At 42.2% G+C, this 24,620-nt stretch overlaps 1 protein-coding gene and 1 pseudogene across 1 annotated transcript in view; one reads left to right on the top strand and one right to left on the bottom strand.

The window, feature by feature from the left end:
* JHY (junctional cadherin complex regulator) overlaps nucleotides 1-24,620 on the bottom strand; it is a 76,660-nt gene that overhangs the window by 20,562 nt on the left and 31,478 nt on the right. Inside the window, exons 4-5 of the mRNA XM_040258237.1 lie at nucleotides 14,797-14,910; nucleotides 1,813-2,474 (exon numbers count right to left, since the gene is read on the bottom strand). Of these exons, the coding sequence (XP_040114171.1) occupies nucleotides 1,813-2,474; nucleotides 14,797-14,910 (776 nt within the window). The remainder of the gene's footprint in view (nucleotides 1-1,812; nucleotides 2,475-14,796; nucleotides 14,911-24,620) is intronic.
* Nucleotides 14,935-15,999, top strand: LOC120876054 (annotated as a pseudogene).

The following is a 24,620-nucleotide window of genomic DNA, read 5'->3' as shown; positions in this document are numbered from 1 at the left end:
GGCCAGTGACAGATTGGAGAATTTTAAGCCAGTCTCACTTCCTACATGTGAATGTTAAATCATAAATAACATTAACAAATCAAATCAAGCAGTTTATTAAAATAGTATGACAAGTAGGGATTGTCCTAGGAGTAAAAGGTTGGTGGAATGTTAGAAAATCTGTTAATACATTTAGCCACATTAAAGAATTAAAGGAGAAAAATTTTCAATTGATGCAGAAAAAGTATTTGATAACATTAAGCATCTATTTATGATAGATCTTTGCAAACAAAAAATAGAAATAGGAGTACGTTTCCTCTATATCTCCCTAAGTACTAAAAATTAAATATTAAAAAAAAATTAAATATTTTTAATGGCAAAATGTTAGAAGCACTCCCTCTAAAGTCAGGAAAAAAAAAAAAAGACAACAATGCCTACTATCTATCTATCACTATCTCTTCTAGGAAGTGAATTCTAAATCTTGTTAAATGTACATTCCACACCTCCAAGTGGAGCACTGAAATGTCTTCTGATTAATTCATACGTGTTAAAATTGTGTCTCTACTTTGAAAATAAGCTCCTTGAGGGTTCCTATGCATCATACTACTTTTGTATCTTCTGTAACAGTTTAGTCCTATATTCAGTTGTATCAGGCGTGTAATAAATACATTTGATTGAATGACATCAAGAAATCCCCCTTGATTTTAAAAATAACTTCATTTTTCTAATTACAGAAGTAATACATATACATTGTAGGGAATTTGGACAGCTCAGAATATATAAAGAAGAAATTAAAAATAATCCCAAACTTTTTTGCCAGAGGTAAACATTACTGATGTTTTGGTGCATTTTCCATCTTCTGTGTACGTTTTAACACGTAGGTGAAGCTCATACTCTTTTAGGTAAAATTTTGTACCTCACTATTTTCTCTCTATAAGGACTTCCCAGGTGACTCAGTGGTAAAGAATCCACCTGGCAATGCAGGAGATAAAGGGTTTGATCCCTGAGTGGGGAAGATCCCCTGGAGGAGGAAATGGCTGCCCACTCCAGTATTCTTGCCTGGGGAATCCCATGAACAGAGGAGCCTGGCGGGCTACAGTCCATGGGGGTCGCCAAGAGTCAGACATGACTTAGCAGCTAAACAACAATAACAACATTTTCTCCCTATAGAAGCATAATTTTAAAGGGTGTGTTGTTTTTCAGTCATCAAGTCGTGTCTGACTCTTTGCAACCCCATGCGAGGCTCCTCTGTGCATGGGATTCTCCAGGCAAGAGTACTGGAGTGGATAGCTATTCCCTTCCCCAGAGAATAATGAAGGTGAAATCTTTACAGTCTGAGCTACCAAGGAAGCCCATTTAAGTAATTCCATATTTAATATTATAATTTACTTAAACATTTCTTTATTCAATTATTGTCATTTCTGTAAATGGTGATATTTTTGCACATACATAATTTTTTCTGCATTTTGGATTATTTTCTTAAGATTGACCACTACAGGGTTGGAGATAATTTGTTTCCTCCAAATATTACTTGCAGTTCTCAAGATATACTGTATCTTTTTTTTTTAAACTATATTGATAGGTTCCCTCTGTCCTTCTCCCCACTAGTCTCTGGTTTAACTACAGTGGAAAAGCTAGAGACAGGGAAGAAGAAAAGAAATACATGAAAAGTGGACTATTTTAGGTAGAAAGCCAGAGCCAAGGACACCGTTAGGTGAATTTCTCCTCTTGCCTGAGCACTGTCATGAACCCACCCCTCTGTCCAGCATCCCATCCTCCCTCTTCTAGCCTCTCATTTCTCCAGAAAACCACCTGAGAACAGGGAATTCTTACCATAATATTTCTAAGTTCTTATACTTTGTTTCTGTATAATCCAATTTGGGTTGCTTCTTCTTTTCGGTTGATGCTTGCATGTTTATGTTAGAAACGGACTGAGAGCCTTTCTGGCTACGGGATGCGTGTTTCTTGGTAAGTTCATGAAGGTAGTTCAAGTGCATATCAGATTGAGTGTCGGTGTGTAGCTGCTGGTAGGAAAACCTTTTCTCTTCTTGGTCGTTGTGTCCTCTTTCTCTATTAGTGTTCATCACTGGGTAATATCCGGCAGGATTTTTATATAATACTTTGTCAGAAACCTGGTGTGGTGGAGCAAATTGATTGGAGGTTACTTTGGGATCCTGGCTTCTCAGTACACTTGAGTATTGTAAATCATCGTTTGTGGCATTCATAATCATAACTGTGTCCTGTGTTACTTCAGTATCAATAGGCTTATTTGGGTTTTGCTGATGTCTGGGAGTGTTATTCTGGTTTCCTTGACTGACAACCAGCCCTTCAGTCACCAAAGACTTCGGGCCATGCTGGTGTTTATGCTGTTTTCGAATCTTGTGCTTGGCTGGTCTTCTGGAAGGTTGCTGGCCATTGGTTGTTTCCGAGGATTGATCTCTGGGCCCATTGCTTGACTTTTCATGTTCATATTGAGACCAGTGTTCCTGGTAATCCTAAAAAGATATTTTTTGTTAATGTAAAGTTGAAAGACTGAATTTAAAGTTAAAAGACAAAAATTTTAGTGTTTCTCAAACTGGGAGTTTTGAGACTTCTAGGAAGGTGATCATGGGATTGAAAGGAGATAAAGAACACAGGGGGCTTTCCTCATTTCAAGCAACGAGAGGGTGATTAGCTGAGTGCTTCCTCTTGGCAATTTCTGATTATGAATTTTCTAGAAAAAATAGCTTAGAAGGGGCATTATATTAAGGGCAAGTAGTTGACTTAAAATGTTGTAAAATGAAGTATTACCACATAGGGGGAGAAAGCAGCTTTTTCCCTAAAGAGCTGCAGAGGAAGTGCAAATCAGCATCAAAATACGCACATTTGTCTTAACTAAGATAAATATTAAAAATCTTAACCAGAAAGAACATCAACGATTTGCTTTACCTACTAAATACAAGTTTAGTATGAAATACAATTCACATTATCAGATCTTAGTCATATAGGTCAGAGGCCAGAAATGACCTCTTCAGCAGATGAAACAAATTAGATTTTATTCAGAGGATTATAAAAGAGTCTGCATGGTGATGGGACATCTGTGAAACCACAAGGGTTGTTTTGCTTCTGTTCCTTAATATAGCCTGTACTTAGGCAATCAAACATCTGGGGGAAATATTTCAATTTCAGAGCAGTCTTTATGCTTTCCAAAGTCTTGTAACAACACAATGTACTCCTGGTATAATAGATACACTATGTAACTATATTGCACTAAGCCATTTAGACATATTTCCCAAGGAATAAAGCACTCATTACTTTGTGAAAAACTAGCTGAGTTAAGAGGCCTTTGGAAAGAATGATTATATGCTTACTGAAAACAGTCAGAGGACCATATGCCTCCATGTGCTGTGTAACTGCAACATATTTCTTCCTATCTGAACACACATATAAAAAGCCTCTGTGGCCTGTATCTATGCAAGGTTAATTGAAAAAGCGCAAGTTACACATATCATTCAAGAAAAAAAAAACCTTGAAATGAATAAATCATGTTTTTGCTCAAATTGTTTGTTTTAGGGATATTTCACTTTTTTGATATAATTGCCAAGACTCCTGTATAATATACTACTACTGTATATAATACTACTCTTGTATAATATCATTTCATGCCATTCTATTTCTCATGATATCTCATTATAAAAAGGTTGAGATTATTAAATTTAAAATAGTAATATACAATATTACTTCTTATATCAGATTTTCATATAAGAATGACTTATAATTTGAAATTTAGAGTAAGTTCTCCTTAGATTTTGAACTTTCTGGAAGATTGGCCAGGTTCTGATTAGCTCCTTAAAGTTTTTACCTGCAGTATCCAAAAAAGAAAAACTTCCTTCTCTGTATTTCAATTGAAAGGGTCCTTCCTTCCATGCAGTATACTGAGCTGCATGGACAAAATGTGGGCAAGAAGGCTTTGCCAGTACACAGCCTAAGAACATCCTTGCTTGTAATGCATCCAGAAGAAAGTTATGAACATACCTTACAGGTGTGTTCATGAAACACAGTGGCCTTTTTATGGCTGTCGTCACTGTTCTGAAGGTCAAAAAAGATCCACTTTTGCTATGATCTATAGATATTTACTCGGAGAAGGCGATGGCACCCCACTCCAGCACTCTTGCCTGGAAAATCCCATGGATGGAGGAGCCTGGTAGGCTACAGTCCATGAGGTCGCTAAGAGTCGGACATGACTGAGTGACTTCACTTTCACTTTTCACTTTCATGCATTGGAGAAGGAAATGGCAACCCACTCCAGTGTTCCTGCCTGGAGAATCCCGTCCTGGTGGGCTGCCGTCTATGGGGTCGCACAGAGTCAGACACAACTGAAGCAACTTAGCAGCAGCAGCATAGATATTTACTGATGCTGATGTTATTCTTTTCAGTATTTGTTTAGCCTTTTTTGTTGACTTTTAATGTTGTGTCAATTTCTGCTGTACAGCAAAATGACTCATATACATATATACATTTTTTAAATATCCTTTTCCATTTTGGTTTATCACAAGAATATAGTTACCTGTACTATATAGTGTAACACCTATATGTAGTCCATCCTATATATAATAGTTTGCATCTGCTAATCCCAAATTCCCAAGCCATTCCTCCTCCACTCCCCTTCCCTCTTGGCAACTACAAGTCTATTCTATGTTTGTGAGTCTGTTTCTGTTTCATAGATAAGTTCATTTGTGACATATTTTAAATTCCACATGTGAGTGGTATCAGATGGTATCTGTCTTCCTGCCTGACTTCACTTAGTGTGCTAATCTCTAGGTCCATCCATGTTTGTTCAGCTTTTTAACTGCTGGAAAAATAAGTGACCAGGAGTTCTTTTTCTGCTACCATCTGGCTGTACTTGGTCCAGATTTCTCTCTCATTTCCACCAATGAGAAATGACCTGAAGTCATTCCACCAATAAGTATCAGACCTGAAGTCTTGGCTTACCACTTGGTCTTAATCATGTTATACCTTTTCTGCTGACAATTCAGACGACAATAGTGCTCTTCACAGGGTGCTTTATCAACAAGGCCAAGGACTCCTCATTTTGTGAGAAACTTCAATTGTCTCAAGTGTTAAATCTGCTATTCACGTAAATGTGAGTGCCCAGGGATGGCATTTCAATCTCCGGAAAGAAGGACATTTATGGGCTGGATGTGATTTGTCTCACCTTCCGAGCAGCCTACTTGAAATCTGAGGTTTACTAAAGATGTATTACCTACAATTGAGGCATCAGGTGTCACTCTTTAGGGCAAGACCTGAGTTCCCTGAAGTTAATATACAAAGCCATTCTCAGGCTATTTAATCTCCATCAGCACTGAAATCCTCTATTGCATCCCCCTCTCCCTGGGATTCTTTTGTCATCAACACTTACAATCAGTCCAGACTACATGCACTCAGAATAACTGCTTAATGGCAGTAGGTTTTCCAGCACACACAGAGCAGAGTCCTGTGGCTGGAGCATTAGCACCAGAGTCTCCTGATGCCTAATGCTAGGATGGTAGTTTCTTAGTAAGATGTGTACTCAGTTTTTAATGCTCCTCCGTATTGTCCCATCCAAGGGAAGTTTGCCCCCAACCCTGAGAAGGGCAGCAGCTGACTGTCTCTTTCATGACTTTCCTGTTTACATGACATAAGCAGAGGGGAGAATGCACGCTTTGATCTCAGCAAAAGCAAAATGTTCATCTGCTTTAAAACAAAAGCCATTCTTATTCTCAACCACCCTGATCAACTCTAGAGTCCTGAGGGTTGTGCCTGGACTCCAAGATTAGCTCTGAAGTTTGTGTTGTCTTTTTTATTATTTTATTTTTAATTGGAGGATAATTGCTTTACAATGTCGTGTTGGTGTCTGCTGTACAACATTGCAAATCAATCATAACTATACATATGTATGTCGCCCCCGTCCCACCCACCCCTCATCCTGCCCCTCTCGGTCATCACAGAGCACCAGGCTGGGCTCCCTGTGCTCTGTAGTGGCTTCCCACTAGCTATCTATTTTACACAGGGTAGTCTGTAAATGTCAGTGCTACTTTCTCAATTTGTTCCACCCTCTCCTTCCCCCACTGTGGCCACAGGTCTATTCTCTACATCTGTTCTCCAATTGTGCTCTTTCTTAACAACAGAACACACATTCTTTGAATCTGGGTTATACATTCCATCCAACAATATGAATAAAATTTAGGGAAGACATTAACTGGCTCTAATTATTTGTGTCTGGATGAATAAATGCATCATAGTTCTGTTGAAAGCACTGGAGGCAAAACCCAATGAATAGCTCTTTGGAAAGGTGGAAAGATAACTTAGGATGGGATTGCGAGAACTTTGACATTAATAAGTCAAAGATGCTACATATCTTTCACACTATCATTTCTTATCTAGAGAGGCAAGAGTTATTTTATTTTAGAGAGAAGAAGGAAAACATCCTATTTCATCCTTTTGAAGACTTCTTTAACCGGGGAACGTTCATCTTTTCCTTTTGACCACGTGCTTCTCTCCTGGGAAGGATCTTCGGCAGGTGAAAGTGTCCCCTCTTACACTGGCCCCCGGGGCTCCGACTCTTAGCTAAGTATTCTGTACACTTCTGAGTACACAATAGAAATGGGATCTGGAAAAGATTCACAGGAGACCACAAAACAATTCAGGATGATAGGACCTCATGGACAGGTAAAGGATGATGGATTACTCGAGATAAAGATGCCAAGCATGGGTAAGGCCTTACACAGAAAATAATGAGAATGACCATCAGTTCTTGGTATTTTTAAAGTGAAAATACACAGTCTTAAATGGCCTTAGGGACCTTGTTTCCAGCATACCACCTTTCTTTTTCTGGTCCTATATCTCTAGTTTCTTATCCTTTCTGGCATGTGAAAGTGTTAGTCATTCAGTCGCGTCCAGCTCTTTTGAACCCCACAGACAATAGCCTGCCAGGCTCCTCTGTCTATGGAATTCTCCAGGCAAGAATACTGGAGTCAGTAGCCATTCCCTTCTTCAGGGGATCTACCTGACCCAGGAATCAAACCCAGGTCTCCTGAATTGTGGGCATATTCTTTACCATCTGGTAAAGACCTGGTAAAGCCACCATGGAAGCAAGCAAGTAAATGTTTCAGTTCAGTTCAGTTGCTCAGTCGTGTCCGACTCTTTGCGAGCCCATGAATCGCAGCACGCCAGGCCTCCCTGTCCATCACCAACTCCTGGATTTCACTCAGACTCACGTCCATCAAGTCCGTGATGCCATCCAGCCATCTCATCCTCTGTCGTCCCCTTCTCTTCCTGCCCCCAATACCTCCCAGCATCAGAGTCTTTTCCAATGAGTCAACTCTTTGCATGAGGTGGCCAAAGTACTGGAGTTTCAGCTTTAGCATCATTCCTTCCAAAGAAATCCCAGGGCTGATCTCCTTCAGAATGGACTGGTTGGATCTCCTTGCAGTCCAAGGGACTCTCAAGAGTCTTCTCCAACACCACAGTTCAAAAGCATCAATTCTTTGGCACTCTGCCTTCTTCACAGTCCAACTCTCACATCCATACATGACCACAGGAAAAACCATAGCCTTGACTAGACGGACCTTAGCCTCCAAAGTAATGTCTCTGCTTTTGAATATACTATCTAGGTTGGTCATAACTTTTCTTCCAAGGAGTAAGCGTCTTTTAATTTCATGGCTGCAGTCGCCATCTGCAGTGATTTTGGAACCCCCCAAAATAAAGTCTGACACTGTTTCCACTGTTTCCCCATCTATTTCCCATGAAGGGATGGGACCAGATGCCATGATCTTCGTTTTCTGAATGTTGAGCTTTAAGCCAACTTTTTTGCTCTCCTCTTTCACTTTCATCAAGAGGCTTTTTAGTTCCTCTTCAGTTTCTGCCATAAGGGTGTTGTCATCTGCGTATCTGAGGTTATTGATATTTCTCCTGGCAATCTTGATTCCAGCTTGTGTTTCTTCCAGTCCAGTCTTTCTCATGATGTACTCTGCATAGAAGTTAAATAAGCAGGGTGACAATATACAGCCTTGACGTACACCTTTTCCTATTTGGAACCAGTCTGTTTCCATGCCCAGTTCTAACTGTTGCTTCCTGATCTGCATACAGATTTCTCAAGAGGCAGGTCAGGTGGTCTGGTATTCCCATCTCTTTCAGAATTTTCCACAGTTTATTGTGATCCACACAGTCAAAGGTTTTGGCATAGTCAATAAAGCAGAAATAGATGTTTTTCTGGAACTCTCTTGCTTTTTCCATGATCCAGCGGATGTTGGCAATTTGCTCTCTGGTTCCTCTGCCTTTTCTAAAACCAGCTTGAACATCAGGGAGTTCACGGTTCACGTATTGCTGAAGCCTGGCTTGGAGAATTTTGAGCATTACTTTACTAGCATGTGAGATGAGTGCAAATGTGCGGTAGTTTGAGCATTCTTTGGCATTGCCTTTCTTTGGGATTGGAATGAAAACTGACCTTTTCCAGTCCTGTGGCCACTGCTGAGTTTTCCAAAAACTTGCTGGCATATTGAGTGCAGCACTTTTCACAGCATCATCTTTCAGAATTTGAAAGAGCTCAACTGGAATTCCATCACCTCCACTAGCTTTGTTTGTAGTGATGCTTTCTAAGGCCCACTTGACTTCACATTCCAGGATGTCTGGCTCTAGATGAGTGATCACACCATCATGATTATCTGGGTCATGAAGATCTTTTTTGTACAGTTCTTCTGTGTATTCTTGCCACCTCTTCTTAATACCTTCTGCTTCTGTTAGGTCCATACCATTTCGTCCTTTATCGAGCCCATCTTTGCATGAAACCCAAGACGGGCGGGTCATGGTGGAGAGGTCTGACAGAATATGGTCCACTGGAGAAGGGAATGGCAAAGCACTTCAGTATTCTTGCCTTGAGAACCCCATGAACAGTATGAAAAGGCAAAATGATAGGATACTGAAAGAGGAACTCCCCAGGTCAGTAGGTGCCCGGTATGCTACTGGAGATCAGTGGAGAAATAACTCCAGAAAGAATGAAGGGATGGAGCCAAAGCAAAAACAATACACAGCTGTGGATGTGACTGGTGATAGAAGCAAGGTCCGATTTTGTAAAGAGCAATATTGCATAGGAACCTGGAATGTCAGGTCCATGAATCAAGGCAAATTGGAAGTGGTCAAATAAGAGATGGCAAGAGTGAATGTCGACATTCTAGGAATCAGCGAACTAAAATGGACTGGAATGGGTGAATTTAACTCAGATGACCATTATATCTACTACTGCGGGCAGGAATCCCTCAGAAGAAATGGAGTAGCCATCATGATCAACAAAAGAGTCCGAAATGCAGTACTTGGATGCAATCTCAAAAATGACAGAATGATCTCTGTTCGTCTCCAAGGCAAACCATTCAATATCACAGTTATCCAAGTCTATGCCCCAACCAGTAATGCTGAAGAAGCTAAAGTTGGAACGATTTTATGAAGACCTACAAGACCTTTTAGAACTAACACCCAAAAAAGATGTCCTTTTCATTATAGGGGACTGGAATGCAAAAGTAGGAAGTCAAGAAACACCTGGAGTAACAGGCAACTTTGGCCTTGGAATGCGGAATGAAGCAGGGCAAAGACTAATAGAGTTTTGCCAAGAAAACGCACTGGTCATAGCAAACACCTTCTTCCAACAACACAGGAGAAGACTCTACACATGGACATCACCAGGTGGTCAACACCGAAATCAGATTGATTATATTCTTTGCAGCCAAAGATGGAGAAGCTCTGTACAGTCAACAAAAACAAGACCAGGAGCTGACTGTGGTTCAGATCATGAACTCCTTATTGCCAAATTCAGACTCAAATTGAAGAAAGTAGGGAAAACTGCTAGACCATTCAGGTATGACCTAAATCAAATCCCTTATGATTATACAGTATAAGTGAGAAATAGATTTAAGGGCCTAGATCTGATAGATAGAGTGCCTGATGAACTATGGAATGAGGTTCGTGACATTGTACAGGAGACAGGGATCAAGACCATCCCCATGGAAAAGAAATGCAAAAAAGCAAAATGGCTGTCTGGGGAGGACTTACAAATAGCTGTGAAAAGAAGAGAAGTGAAAAGCAAAGGAGAAAAGGAAAGATATAAGCATCTGAATGCGGAGTTCCAGAGAATAGCAAGAAGAGATAAGAAAGCCTTCTTCAGCGATCAATGCAAAGAAATAGAGGAAAAGTAAATGTTTAAAGCTCTTCTATTAAAGAAAAAAAAGAATTCTTTACTTAACCTCATTCTCTGGTTAAACTTCATCTCTTCAGTAGGGGTGGTGAGATAAATTGGGACTGACACATATACTACTATCTAGAAAACAGATGATTCTTTTTGAGAACCTATTATATAGTACAGGGAGCTCTACTGAATGCTCTAGGGTGACCTAAATGAGAAGGAAATCCCCCCCAAAAGGGGATATATGTATACAATAGCTGATTCACTTTGCTGTACAGTAGAAACTAACACAACATTGTATAGTAACTATTGTTGTTGGTCAGTCATAAGTCAAGCCCAACTCTGTGACCCCATGGACTGTAGCATGCCAAGCTTCCTGTCCTTCACTATCTCCCGGAGTTTGCTCAGACTCATGTCCATTGAGTTGGTGATATTTCATTCTCTGCTGCCCTCTTCTCCTTTTGCCTTCAATCTTTCCCAGCATCAGTGTCTTTTCCAATGAGTCAGCTCTTCGTAACAGGGGGCCAGAGTACTGGAGCTTCAGCATCAGTCCTACCAATGAATATTCAGGGTTGATTCTTTTAGGATTGACTGGTTTGATCTTGCAGTCCAAGGGACTCTCAAGAGTCTTCTCCAGCACCACAATTCAAAAGAATCAATTCTTCGGCACTAAGCTTTCTTTATGGTCCAAGTCTCACATCTGTACATGACTATTGGAAAAGCCAGAGCTTTGACTATACGGACCTTCGTCGGCAAAGTTGTCTATACTATATATATAAAAAAGCAACTACTCCAGTAAAAATTAAAAAACAAACAAAAAATCCCCAAACATCTCATCTTGTAATCCATCGCCAAGCATCTTAAAATGCAGGTTGGTCTTCATCTTCCCCGCTCTCATCCTGACCCCTGTACTCTGCAGGTGAACCCTTACTCTCACTGCCCCAGTGAAACTGCTCTGCTTAGGCCACCAACCACCTCTTAGTTGCTAAATCCTATAGTACCACTTTCTTTAACTTTCTGTTTTTTCACACTTACACTATTATTTCAAACTTTCAGAAAAAAATGGCAAGAATAGCACAGAGAACTCCCAGATATCCTCACTGATTCACTTTTTAACATTTTGCCACGTTTCATCATTCTCTCTCTCTGTAGATCACTCACTCTCCATATGTAGACAGACACACAAATATACATTCTGTCATTTAAACTGTTATTGCTGGTCCCATCATCACTTAGTTGGTCTGAATCATTTGAGACTTGCATCTATGAGCTGGATACATTCCTCCCTTTTCGTGGCACAGGTATGCAGGCTTCTCATTGTGGTAGCTTCTCTTGCTGAGAAGCACAGGCTCCAGAAGTTCAGGCTTCAGTAGCTGCAGCTCCCGGGCTCAGGAGGACAGGCTCAGTAGTTGCGGCACAAGTGTTTAGTTGCCAAAAATCTTTTAATTGACATAGAGAGCCTTTCCTGGCCCTCAGCTAGCCTGCCCAACCTCTGTCCCCTCCTCATACTTTCCCCTTTAGTCACTGAACTCCAGCAAAACTCTCAGGGCAGACTAGACTCCCCCCACTTTCATCCCTCTGCTCTCATGTGCCTGCTTGGCATGTTTTGACTCATCCTTCCAGGGTCAGCTTAGATGCCATGCCTTTTCAAGAGGCTTTTCCCATCTTTTTAGGGCAGAATTAGGTGCTCTTTTAGTTACACTGCATTTTATGCCGACTTTCATATCACTGCATTCTGATGACTACATAACTGTTTTGAGCTCCTTAAGGGTAGGAACCATTTTTAAAAGGGTCTTTTGTTAAGTTTTATTTCTATTTTTTTTCTGAAGAGTTTTAAAAAGTCCATGTCTTTGGGGCCAGACACCTAAAAACTGGTGGTTGGAACATAGTAGGTATTCAATAATTATTTATTGTCTGAATTATTTTGATTTCACATAGAGGTATTTCTATGTTAGTAAGAGTTACTCATGGTTAGAGTATGTTTACTAAAGGATGTATAGATTCTTTGAAAGTCACCTTTTAAGAATAAGATTTCAAATGAGGCCCATTTTCACTTAAGATTCACTGAATGACCTATAAATGGTTTTCTAATCCATCACGGGGCTTCCTGGGTGGCGCAATGGTAAGAAATCCACCTGCCAATGCAGGAGACTGAAGCAACGTGGGTTTGATCACTGGGTCAGCAAGATTCCCTGGAGAAGGAAATGGCAACCCACTCTGGTATTCTTGCCTGGAAAATGCCATGGACAGGGGAGCCTGGTGGGCTACAGTCCACAGGCTGGCAAAGAGTGATACATGACTGAGTGATTGAGTACACCATTAAATACTGAGCATCAGCTTTGGGCAAAGCAATGTCTTAGGAAGTGGAGAGAAAAATTCATACAAAATTATGGGAATTATCAAGGAACTTAGTAGCTGGTACAAAAGAAACACAGCAGCTAATGGGACAAAGGTCAAACAGGGTAAGCCCTGGAGGAGTGGTCCTGACCACACGCATGACAGGATGCGGTGGGAGAGGCAGGAGGAGGAGGGGAACCAGGGCAAAGGCAATGGAGCTGGGTAATTGAAGAGAAGAAAGAAAGGCATCCTGGGGACCTTCCTGGCAGTCCAGTGGTTAAGACACTGCAGTTTCAGTTCATGGGGCATGGGTTCAGTCCCTGGTTGGGGTACTAAGATCCCATACGCTGTGGAGCCAAAGGGTAAAAAATAAGGAAGGCAGCCTGGAGGTTTGCACATTGAGTATCCAGTCAGTGTGCTGGGTGCAGAGGGCAGCTAGGAAATCCTTTCTGAATAAAGGGAAACATTCCTTGGCTGCTCTGTGTAGCCATCTTTCTAGGTCCAACAATCTTTAGCTGTTTTGCTTACCGTCTTCACTCAGGAGTGGGTTAGAACCAGGTGAGTCTAGGACACTCAGATGAAACAGCTTTCTTCTGATTTTTTTCTTTACAAAGTTTTTTCTTGTCTCTGCCTAGGGTCATGCCATGCATCAAGCATCCCAATTTTACCTTGATTCTTTTATCATTGGCTGAGATGCCTACAATTTCTCACAGTGACAAGTGTGAAAACTAGAGGTTGTGAGAATCTTACATGCTTCAGGTGTATTTCCCATAGTAATTTAAGTTAACTAGAGATAAAGGATCTTAGATTCATAGCATTTTGCAGCTGGGATGGCCCTTGTAGTTCATTTCTTTTTCTGCAACTCTGAAAGTAGCCTGGAGGCCACTGTGGTGGGAAAAAAAAAGATAAATGATTTGAGCTGTCCCTCTTCTCTAACGTTTCTGAAACTGGAATGAGCTTTTTTCTTGTTCTTCACCCCCCCCCTCCCCCGCCCGCCCCGCCACCCCTGCATTACCTAACATGTGGGATCATAGTTCCCTGACCAGGGATTAAACCCATGTCCCCTGCATTGAAAGCACAGAGTCTTAACCACTGTATCACCAGGGAAGTCCCTGGAATGAGCTTTATTCTTATTATTGCTTTTCCATTGAACATAGTTCTAACTAATGATGTTAACAGGCTCTGTAGGCTGGGTGATTTCAAAAGGCTTCTCCTTCTGAAAGTGTTTGTTGCTTAGTCATGTCTGACTCTTTGCAACCCTGTGGACTGTAGCCTGCCAGGCTCCTCTGTCCATCAGGTATCCCAGGCAAGAATACTAGAGTGGGTTGCCATTCCCTTCTCCAGGGGATCTTCCCAACCCAGGGATCGAACTGGGGCCTCCTGCATTGTAGGTGGCTTCTTTACTGTCTGAGCTACCAGGGAAGTCCAAGAATCACTACTACACATAACGCTATATACTGGTTCAAGAAGAAATCAGCTGCTAGACCTTTTCTGGATTCTTCTAGAAAAACAGTCAGTGAGGACAGTTTCACGAAAATCTTCCCTGAAACAACATTGTGATTTCAAAGTAGTAAATCCATGGCCCTGAAAGGGATGTCATCATGCTAAATTACTAGGTAATAGCCTGGAGAATCCCAAGGACGGGGGAGCCTGGTGGGCTGCTGTCTATGGGGTTGCACAGAGTCGGACACGACTAAAGTGACTTAGCAGCAGCAGCAGGCTTTCATGTTATGCCAGTGAGGGTTTACTGAGGCTCTGGGGTTTCCCATCCATTTTTAAGGACTGTGCCCCCCCATCACGTAGGGATACTATGCGACTGATAACTCCAAAAGGAAATAGACCTTTTTTTTTTTTTTTAATCTTGCCATGCTGTGTGGCATGTGGGACCTTATTTCCTGACGAGGGATCAAACCCAGGCCCCTGCAATGGAAGCATGGAGTCTTAATCACTAGACCGCCAGAGAAGTCCCCAGGAAACAGACTTGGGAACAGTATAGGATCAGACAGTGTTTTGGACCTGCCTGTATTGTTTCCAGGCCATTCCCCTCTGAATATCTGTAGAGTGATGTAATGATTTTCCCCTAGGAAAGAGAACTTTGGGAAAGTGGGGAGGTTGGCTGGCTGAGCAAGTAATGGCCCATCTGGGCAGAAGTTGTCTTACCCATCAGAAGGTGGGTAACTATTCTCAGGCATAAGAATAAACCCTTAAGTGATAAGATGTCAGCCACAGACCATCACTTAGATCCAGCAGTAACTCTTGAAACACACTTAAAATTCAATCTAGCAAGTGACCTTTAGCTGTTGGGCTCTTTGATGCCATTTGTCTTCAGGGTCTATAGCGACATTTCCAGTCTCTCTGGCATTCTGAATAGACGTCTTGTCAGTTACTCTGCCGGGGTAGGAGATCTACAGGGGTAAAACACAGACAGCATGTTAACTGGATTCATTTTAGTCTGTACTCCTGAAAGAGGTCCTGCAGAGTTACGTTTTACCTATGGTTTCATTTCAATCATTCATCTCAGGTACCCTTGGGTACCCGGATTATTCCCAAGGAAAACAGGAATAAACAATGTTTTCTCTTGCAGGGATGATGTGAGAATTGGTGTTTTGGAGTCAAATTTTGTTGTTGTTTAGTCGCCAAGTCATGTCCTGCTCTTCTGCCACCCTATGGGCTGTAGCCCACTAGGCTCCTCTGTCCATGGAATTCTCCAGGCAAGAGCACTGGAGTGGGGAGGGGCCAGTGGCAGTGGGCCTGGAGCGAGCAGGGTTCGGCGGCCTCACCTGTCCCCATTCATCGGTGGCTATCGGTGGCCGTGGGCAGCGTGTCAGGCAGAGCGAGCCGTCACCAGGTGCACAACAGGGGAACGTGGCTTAAGAAACTAATCACAGCCAAGTGCCTGTGCTTTGTTCTGCTGGCTGCAGATTTTATGGAAACCCTGGTACAAATGGCTTGTGTTCAGTGTGCAATAAAGAACATCTTCAAATAGTAGTTCAGAATAGTGATGGTACAATAAGCCCCCTGTACCTTCTGTCACTAGTCTGTCTGAGTCTTTACCAGCCCAGAGCACAGATGGCAGTGTCCCAGAAGCTCAGTCAGTGCTGGACTCTACATCTTTGTCTATGTAACCGAGCCCTGTATCACATCAGTCACTTTTATCAGACTCTGTAGTGTCTTCCCCAAGTGGACAGTACATCTATGGACAAAGCAATACTGGAAAGAGACCTGTAAACTTCAGTATCAGAAACGGCATAGCAGCCGTCTGAAGAGCAAAACCAAGTCTCTTGAAAAGCCAAAACAGAAAGAGAATCTCTGTTTCATGTGCAGGAAGAAAGTGGGACTTACTGGGTTTGAATGCCAGCGTGGAAATGTTTACTGTGGTGTACACCGTTACTCAGATGTACACAACTGCTCTTAAAATTACAAGACTGATGGCTGCTGAGAAAATCAGAAAAGAAAATCCAGTAGTTGTTGGTGAAAAGATCCAGAAGATTTGAACTGCTGAAATACAAAATCCTTTGGTTATCTGCAAACTAAAAACTGATGAGGTTTTTTTCCCTTAGTCCTTGGGAACGTAGAGCAATGTATCTTACATAGACCTTTAATCATGAATGTCATCAAAGAATAGATTTTTGTTTTTGTTTTGAAAATTACTTTGAACATTTATTTCCAATGCAGTTTCTGTGGCTGAAACGACTTAAGTACACTCTGTGAGTATTATCCTTTTAAGATGATTTTAATTTTAGTTGAGTGCAGAGGGCTTTTATAAGAAACGTGGAGAAATTTTGGAGGGCTGTGATTTTTCCCAGTATGAAACATACATGCTTTAATCTTGCAGTTTATTTTCTCATTGTGTATAGCTTTTCTCTGCAGCACAATTTCTGTCTTGATAATGCCATTTAGGGCACAGCTAATTATCAGTAACTGAATATATATTAACCATTATGGCTGCTTCTGATTTTCACTGACAAAGGTTATACATATGTTAGCATATAGTTTCTTTGCACCTACTATTTATGTCTGGATCATTTGTCATAGGAGAGCATGTCTTGATACAGTTTTAGTGAAGTTGCTCAGTTGTGTCTGACTCTTTGAGATCCCATGGACTGTAGCCTACCAGGCTCCTCCATCCATGGAATTTTCCAGGCAGGAATACTGGAGTGGGTTGCCATTTCCTTTTCTAGGGGATCTTCCCAACCCAGGGATTGAACCCAGGTCTCCCGCATTGCAGACAGATGCTTTACCATCTGAGCCACCAGGGATGCAATTAAGTTTGTGTGTTTTTAAATTTTTTTGAGCAAGGGAAAGAAAAGCTGTACGCATTTCATTGCTGACTGCAGGTTTCTTTTAAGATTATGTTCATTGGCCTGTGTGTATACAATATGAAGAATGATCTGAAGTAATTGAGCTGTATTTGTATTTATCCACTGTCTTTGATTAAATAAAAAGGAAAACCATAAAAAGAAAAAAAAAAAAAAAACACTGGAGTGGGTTCCCGACCCAGGGATTGAACCCAGGTCTCCTGTGGCTCTTGAATTGCAGGCAGATTCCTTACCACTGAGCCACCAGGGAAAGCCTCTAGCTACCTGTTTTAAGTCGAGAGATTAGGTTGTCTTTGCGCTATATGGAATTCTAGCCACCGGGTAGCATTTCAGAGAACAGACTTAAAGTTCCGCAATCTTAAAGGTGGCAGAGATTCTGAAGATAATCCAGCACACCCTCTGGTGTTTCCATGCATCCCTGGTTGACCTTCCTCCCCTCACTGCCTAATCACATGCCCCTTCTCCAGGAGGGAGAATCTGCTTGTCAGTATTCGTATAGATGGATAGAGTAAGGTGGCTTGTGAATAGTCCCTTGCTGTGGGAGATCCAGTCCTTCCAACCACCCGCTGGAGTAATAAAGTGTTAGATCTCTGAATCTCTGTTTCATTAATGATGAACATTCTTTTCCATCTTTGAGAAACCTAACTGCTATGAATGAGTGTTAGTCGCTCAGTTGTGTCTGGCCCTTTGCCACCCCATGGACTGCAGGCCGCCAGGCTCCCCTGTCCATGGAATTCCCCAGGTAAGAATACTGGAGTGGGAAGCCATTTCCTTCTCCAGGGGATCGTCTCAATCCAGGGGTCGAACCTGGGTCTCCCAAATTGCAAGCAGATTCTTTACTGTCTGAGCCACGAGGGAAGCCCAAATTCTACTAGGCTGTTCCTTATAAGAGCAGTGATATGTTTGTAATTTCTATCCCTCTGCCCTTTGAAACAACACAGAATAAGTCAACCCGTCTTTCAGAAAGTGCATTGCGGTTTACGATCTGCAAGGTTGCATTTAAATTCTCCCCATACGGCTGATTTTTACTTCATACTTACGCATGCAGACTAGTATTCAGTGCAGAAAGGCAAAAATACTTGTTAAATACTAACTAGTAAGCAGGCATCATTGACTCAATGGACGAGTTTGAGCAAACACTGGGAGATGGTGAAGGACAGGGGAGCCTGGTGTGCTGCAGTCCATGGGGTCACAGAGTCAGACATGACTGAGCGACTGAACAAGAAAGCATTTGACAGTGATGATAACCTTACTCCTTATTCAAGGTAGCTTCTCTGGCACAAGGAAGACAATTTGTTTTTTGTTTGTTTGTTTGGGGTGCAGCCCTCTATCTGAATGCCTCCTGATCACAACTGCCCAACTCAAATAGTGTGAAAGTTTCAGTGTTTAAAACGTTGATCTGTAAAAAGGGAAAAAAATGAAAGTAAAACTTTTTTCATGTTTGAATTCTCACTGCTAATACAGGAACACAATGTACTGTTGGATCATGGAGTTCTTTGTTTGTTTTTTTTTATTACAAATGGAAGTAATCAATAGGTTTTGAGTAATTACCTACTCTGCAAGTGGAAAACTTCATGATATCATGCAACAGTTGAACTTGTGCTGAGATGGGAAGTTTGGAGTTATAATGCTATAATAGAGCCCAAGGTCAGGAGCCCCTTTCTTGTGTTTGCATCTCTCAGCCCTTCACTGTTTGCAGAAACCCGGGATGACAGTAAAAGTGTTAAGATTTTGCAACTTTTGTCATTGTTTTCTGAAAGGCTTCAATCCCTTACTTCCGTGATGTGAAACAGAAACACAACTCATTTGAAAGAGAGATCAACTCTGTCCTGGAGGAGAAATGACAGTCAGGACAGGGTGGGGGAAAAATCTAAATAGGCTGCCTAAGCAGGCGAGGAAATAATCCTGTTTTCAATTTCAAACACGCAATGTCTTGGACAAGCTGGAGCCTGGGAGAAGCTGGGTTTATTCCTAGATCTGCCACGAGGAGATTTGATGCCCTAGCTTTTGTAAAGGGGACTTCATTAATTTGGTTTTTCCCTGGTGATATTATTTGATAAACAACCATGGGGTCCCTTAATGGAGCTCTGATAAAAAGTTTATAGATGAAAAAATATAAAGGCATTGTCCTACACTGCCTTCCCCAGAGAATGTAAGATGTACAGTATTTCCATCCACAGGCTGTTTTGGTAGAACTCAGTGTGTGAATCCCCCCAGTGAGTCTCCGGGTGGATAAAGCATACTTCTACATTATCTCTTTGAAAGTGGAATGGGACACAACCTCTGCTAGCTATTTCTTTTTTTTCCCCTTGGTGAGCCATTCTATTAATACCAATCAAATCGAGAAAATGATCAAATGAAATTGCATTTTGAGCATCATAAGCTGTGTAATGTCTATTCTGTTAAATTGGGACCTATAATTGCTTCTCTACTGAAAAGATACAACAAAGACAGCAATCATGCCATGTCATTATCCCGGACTAGAAAACCGGCCTTTGCTGGGAGGACTTCAAAGGCCTGTGGTTCTCGAATTGCATTTGGCTGCTATTGTTGAAGCTCGGGCAATCTTGATTAGGTGTTTACACTGAGGTAAGGCGCAGAGCAGAGCGCCTGAGTGCCTGGGTCTAGAGCCATTAAAAAATTGTACATTATGTTCCTGGCTTTGAAGTGAGGGTTTGTATGTAGGAGAGCAACTCAGATTGAGTACAGCTGAGCTAGATTGGGCTGGCTACTTCTGTCTCAAAGAAACTCATCAGGTTCTTAGGGAATCGGCACCACAAAACAAGTTGATGCTTTACCAAGAGCCCTATGTGGATCCGCGTGTACCCACAGACACACATTGAAACATGTTTAAATACAGTATCACTGTGAGGTCCTGCAGTCGCTGCAGGTTTGGGTCCTTTTTTCCCCTTTCCGTTATATTCTATTAATAACCTCGTGTTTAGTTGTTGTGGGGGAGTCTCGTGTGAATTTATTAGGTTCCCTGTTATTCTCATTCCTTGATGGTATTTATGATATGTGACAAGCATATATCCAGATTAAAATGGGCCAGAGGGTCCTATTTTTCCAAAGTTGCTGTTTGCTTATCATCATTCCAGCACATCTGTTACTGAATCCTCGCTTAGGAGCATGATCAGTGGACTCAGTGTGCGTCTCTTTGTGAACTTGGCTGATGAGTGATGTGCAGGGTTAACTTGTCCTGTTTCTAATCCATATTGCTCTGTGTCGGTTTGGACCTGCTAAGGTCAGCACTGCCGCTGCCTGTATTACATATCTTTTTCTGTGGCTGGCAGAAGAGGCAGGGACGTCAGGCTGTTGGGATCCGACAAGGGTATTTAGTACAGTTGTTTGAAGTTTGAATTATCTGTGCATTTGTAATAATTATTCAGCTATTTAGAGACAAAACACCTGAAATGTTTTGGCTCTGCCGCTGGCCACTTTCTCTATCCTATAGAACAGGGAGTCCCCAACCTCCGGGATCTGTGGTGGAGCTGATGTAATAATAATAGACATAAAGTGCACAATAAATGTAATGCTTGAATCATCCTGGAATCATCCACCACCCTCGGTCTCTGGAAAAATTGTCTTCCACGAAACCAATCCCTGGTGCCAAAAAGGTTGGGGACTGCTGCTATAGATCACTTCATAATGTATTTAGCATGCATCTACTCAGAAACTGATGACACTGAGTTCTCTGAACATATTATTTTCACGTTCAATTTCTGTATAAGACTCTTGAGCTTTTTACAACCCTATATGAATTATGCCAGTCACCTACTTAAAGACCCTTCAGTGTACTTCTTTTGCCCTTAAACTTTAAAAGGTTTATAAGGTCCCACATCCTCTACACTCAGCCTCTCCTCCCTGCTCTCACTGTTGTTGTTTAGTCACTAAGTTGTGTCCGACTCTGTGACCCCATGGACTGCAGCACACCAGGCTTCCCTGTCCTTCACTATCTCCCAGGGTTTGCTCAAACTCACGTCCATCGAGTCGGTGATGCTATCCAACCATCTCATCCTCGGTCGTCCTCTTCTCCTCCTGCCCTCAATCTTTCCCAGCATCAGGATCTTTTCCAATGAGTCAGGTCTTTGCATCAGGTGGCCAGAGTATTGGAGCTTCAGTTTCAGGATCAGTCCTTCCAATGAATATTAAGGATTGATTTCCTTTAGGATTGACTGGTTTGATCTCCTTGTTGTCCAAGGGACACTCAGGAGTCTTCTCCAGCACTACAGTTCAAAAGCATCAATTCTTCAGTGCTCGGCCTTCTTTATGGTCCACCTCTCACATCCATACATGACTACTGGAAAAACCATAGCTTTAACTATACAGACTTTTGTCAGCAAAGTGATATCCCTGCTTATTAACATGCTGTCTATGTTTGTCATAGCTTTCTTTCCAAGGAGCAATCATCTTTTAATTTCATGGCTGCAGTCACCATCTGCAGTGATTTTGGAGCCCAAGAAGATAAAATTTGTCACTGCTTCCACTTTTCCCCCTTCTATTTGCCATGAAGTGATGGAACCATGATCTTCGTTTTTTGAATGCTGAGTTTTAAGCTAGCGTTTTCATTCTCCTCTTTCACCCTCATCAGAGGCTCTTTACTTCCTCTTTGTTTTCTGCCTCTTCCTCCTGCTCTCGTTAGACTGTATGTTTTCAGGTCTGTTGTTGGGCCACATGCTTTGGGTCCATGCACACGCCATTCTTTGCATGGAAACTCTTCACCTTACCTACTCTGACCAATCCCATTCACTGGTCTACTCTTGGCCAAAATACAACTTACTCCAGGAAGCCTTCCCTGATACCTCTAGGAGGTTATAACAGATGTGCCTGAGCTCACCGCCTTAGTGTTCTGTCCTTTTCTGTGTGTGACGAGTTTCACCCTGGTCATTATGTTTGTCTCGCCTCTGGATGTTAAGTCCCACTAGGGCAGGAAAAGGAGGGGCTCTGTGCTGGGCTGTAGGGCTGCAGGGGCACTACTCCCATGAGCTGGGTGGTGACTTTGGATGTGCCTGGCACATACGTGCTCAGTAAACGTTACTAAGTGAGAAGATTGATCTACATTGCTCACTGGTTGCTCCATTTACATCAGAACACATCTAATCTATTGTTTCTCTGCCTTGATTTGTGGTTTTCAATTAAAGCCAGGTGGCGGACTGTCACGATACAAGGTAGAAGCTAGGATCACATGTCTGTTCTTTCCCTTGCTGGCTCGGCTCCAGGCCCCTTAGCCCTTCCTCTCTTCAACCCTTTGCATTTGCTGTTTCCTCTCCCAAGAAAGCTCTTCTCTCCTACCTTCATGACCTGTCTACAACGGTAACCCCCACCCCCAGCATTCCCTGTCCCTGCTCTGCTTCCTTTCTCTCCTCACCACTTACATCACCTGCTAATACACTGATTATCTATTTTGTCTATTGTCTGCCTCCTCCTAATAGGAAGTTGGCCCTTATTTTTGTCAGTTTTGTTCACTGATATATTCCAAGCACTTGGGACAAAGCCTGGCACATAAGAAGCTCTTAATAATTGTATGCAAATGAATAAAGCCAAGAACCATTTTCAAGAAGGTGAAAGAGATTTTTAGGAATGTGGCATGAAACATAAGCGAGGGTTGATGAGCAACCTGAACTCCCTATAACGCAGCTAAGGATATGTAAGTGTGACCTCGACGGTCACAGGATTCAAACTGCTCCGTGACTAAAACCCTTCGGTGATTCCATGTCGCATAAAGGAGAGGCCTGACTCTTCAGCACAGTAGTTCTAAAACTTGAGCACATGTCAGAATCACTTGGAGGGCTTGTTAAAACACAGATGTAGGGACTTCCCAGGTGGTGCAGTGGTTAGGAATCTTCTTTGCAAAGAGGAGGACTTGGGTTTGATCCCTTGTCAGGGAACTAAGACCCCACATGATACAGAGCATCTAAGCCAGCCTGCCACAAGAAAGACCTGATGCAGCCAAATAAATAAACCTTAAAAAAAAAAAACACAGATGTAGGGAATTCCCTGGTGTTCCAGTGGTTACAACCCAGTACTTTCACTGCCAGGGTACAGGTTCGATCCCTGATCAGGGAACTAAGATCCCACGGACCTCACAGCGCACCCAAAACAGCCCCTAAACCAAAACAAAGACACAGATGTAAAGGCCTCACCCCGGTGTTTCCAGTTTGGGACATCTGGGCTGGGGCCTGAGAGTCTGCATTTCTAATGAGTTCCCAGTTTGCAGTTCTAATGGTCCTGATGCTGCTGGTCAGGGACCATATTCTTAGAGTTCTTCCTTTAAAATGACACATAAGGGCCTACGTGAAAGGCCCATGCCCATTTCTCTAGCCTAAATATGGACCTCCATCCTCACAGTCCAGTCATCCACAATACGATCTAGTCCTCCTCCTCCACTAACTCACTTGATTAAGTAACACTCTCCAGTCCTTTCTTAAGATAGCCTAACTTAAGCCCATAGGCAAACACTCATATTATGCCTTGATATGTCTGTTTCTACTAGTTGAGTTATGTGTTTACCAAGAATCTTTTACTTGTTTATTCCTATTGTATATGTTGTTAAAATTATGAATTTTATTTAAAGATCAGATAATTTGGAGAAATCTGAGTATGAACAGAGAGTTGTTTTCACAAAAACTGAGTTGAATAATTTAGAATGACCCAGTCAAGCAAATGGCAATATCACAACTGGGTGAGGTCTGTGTCTGTGTGTGTAAGAGACTAGGGGACACAGTCACAAAAATCTAGAAAGGTATGTTCTTAGATTGTTTCTCAGCACTTGCTAAGTTTTTATTAATACTTTGCTTTCAAGAAATCAGAAGTGGAAACCATAGATCTTTCAAACTGATGTGGGAAAGATGTAGCAAAACTCCAGTCCATAGAATATGCACTGACAGGAAGGCCAGTCCCCTTAGTAGAAAAAAAAATTCGTGAGTTAATGTATATTTATATACTTAGAGTGAAAGTAAGATATTTAACATCGTTTGTCATACTGCTTTAACCACTTGACTTGATTGACTGACTGCCAGTTCCTGACCAGGACCATAGTGGTTCCTCCTATACTCGCAGGTCTCCACTTAGCAGTGTCCTCTCGCACCCTCTTAGCACCCCATGTGCTCCCTTTGCCTGAGGTCTCTTTGCTGCCTGCCTCCACCTGTTACCTTCTGCTGCTGCTAAGTAGCATCAGTCATGTCCAACTCTGTGCGACCCCATAGATGGCAGCCCACCGGGCTACCCTGTCCCTGGGATTCTCCAGGCAAGAACACTGGAGTGGGTTGCCATTTCCTTCTCCAATGCATGAAAGTGAAAAGTGAAAGTGAAGTCGCTCAGTTGTGTCTGACTCTTAGTGACCCCATGGATTGCAGCCTACCAGGCTCATTCGTCCATGGGACTTTCCAGGCAAGAGCACTGGAGTGGGGTGCCATTGCCTTCTCCGTGTTACCTTCTACTTCTCCCTAAAGACTCAGTTCAATGACTGCCTCTTCCATGAAGCCCCCTCTGACTTCCCCAGACAGACCTGGGCATTTTTTTTTCTGGGTTCTTTTGGGGCCACATATGTCTCTAGGACAGCAGTTACCGCTTGGTCCTGTTTACATGTCTGCTTCCTGCTTGGCCAGAAGCTCCTAAAGAGCATGTACTCTGATAGCGACAAAAATGACCACAGAAACGTGGCATCTGGTAAAGAGGCAAAGGATTGTGCCCATCACCATGGCTCTTGACTTTACTGCAGAACAGGGCACTGTGGCCTGGGTAAGAGAGCACAGAATTATCACATTCTCCAGGCACATTATCATTATGTTTTTTTA

Source organism: Oryx dammah, unplaced genomic scaffold (assembly GCF_014754425.2).
Source record: "Oryx dammah isolate SB20612 unplaced genomic scaffold, SCBI_Odam_1.1 HiC_scaffold_17, whole genome shotgun sequence".
NCBI lineage: Eukaryota > Metazoa > Chordata > Mammalia > Artiodactyla > Bovidae > Oryx > Oryx dammah.
The sequence above is the reverse complement of the archived record's forward strand: the minus strand, read 5'-3'. Positions and strand labels throughout refer to the sequence as shown.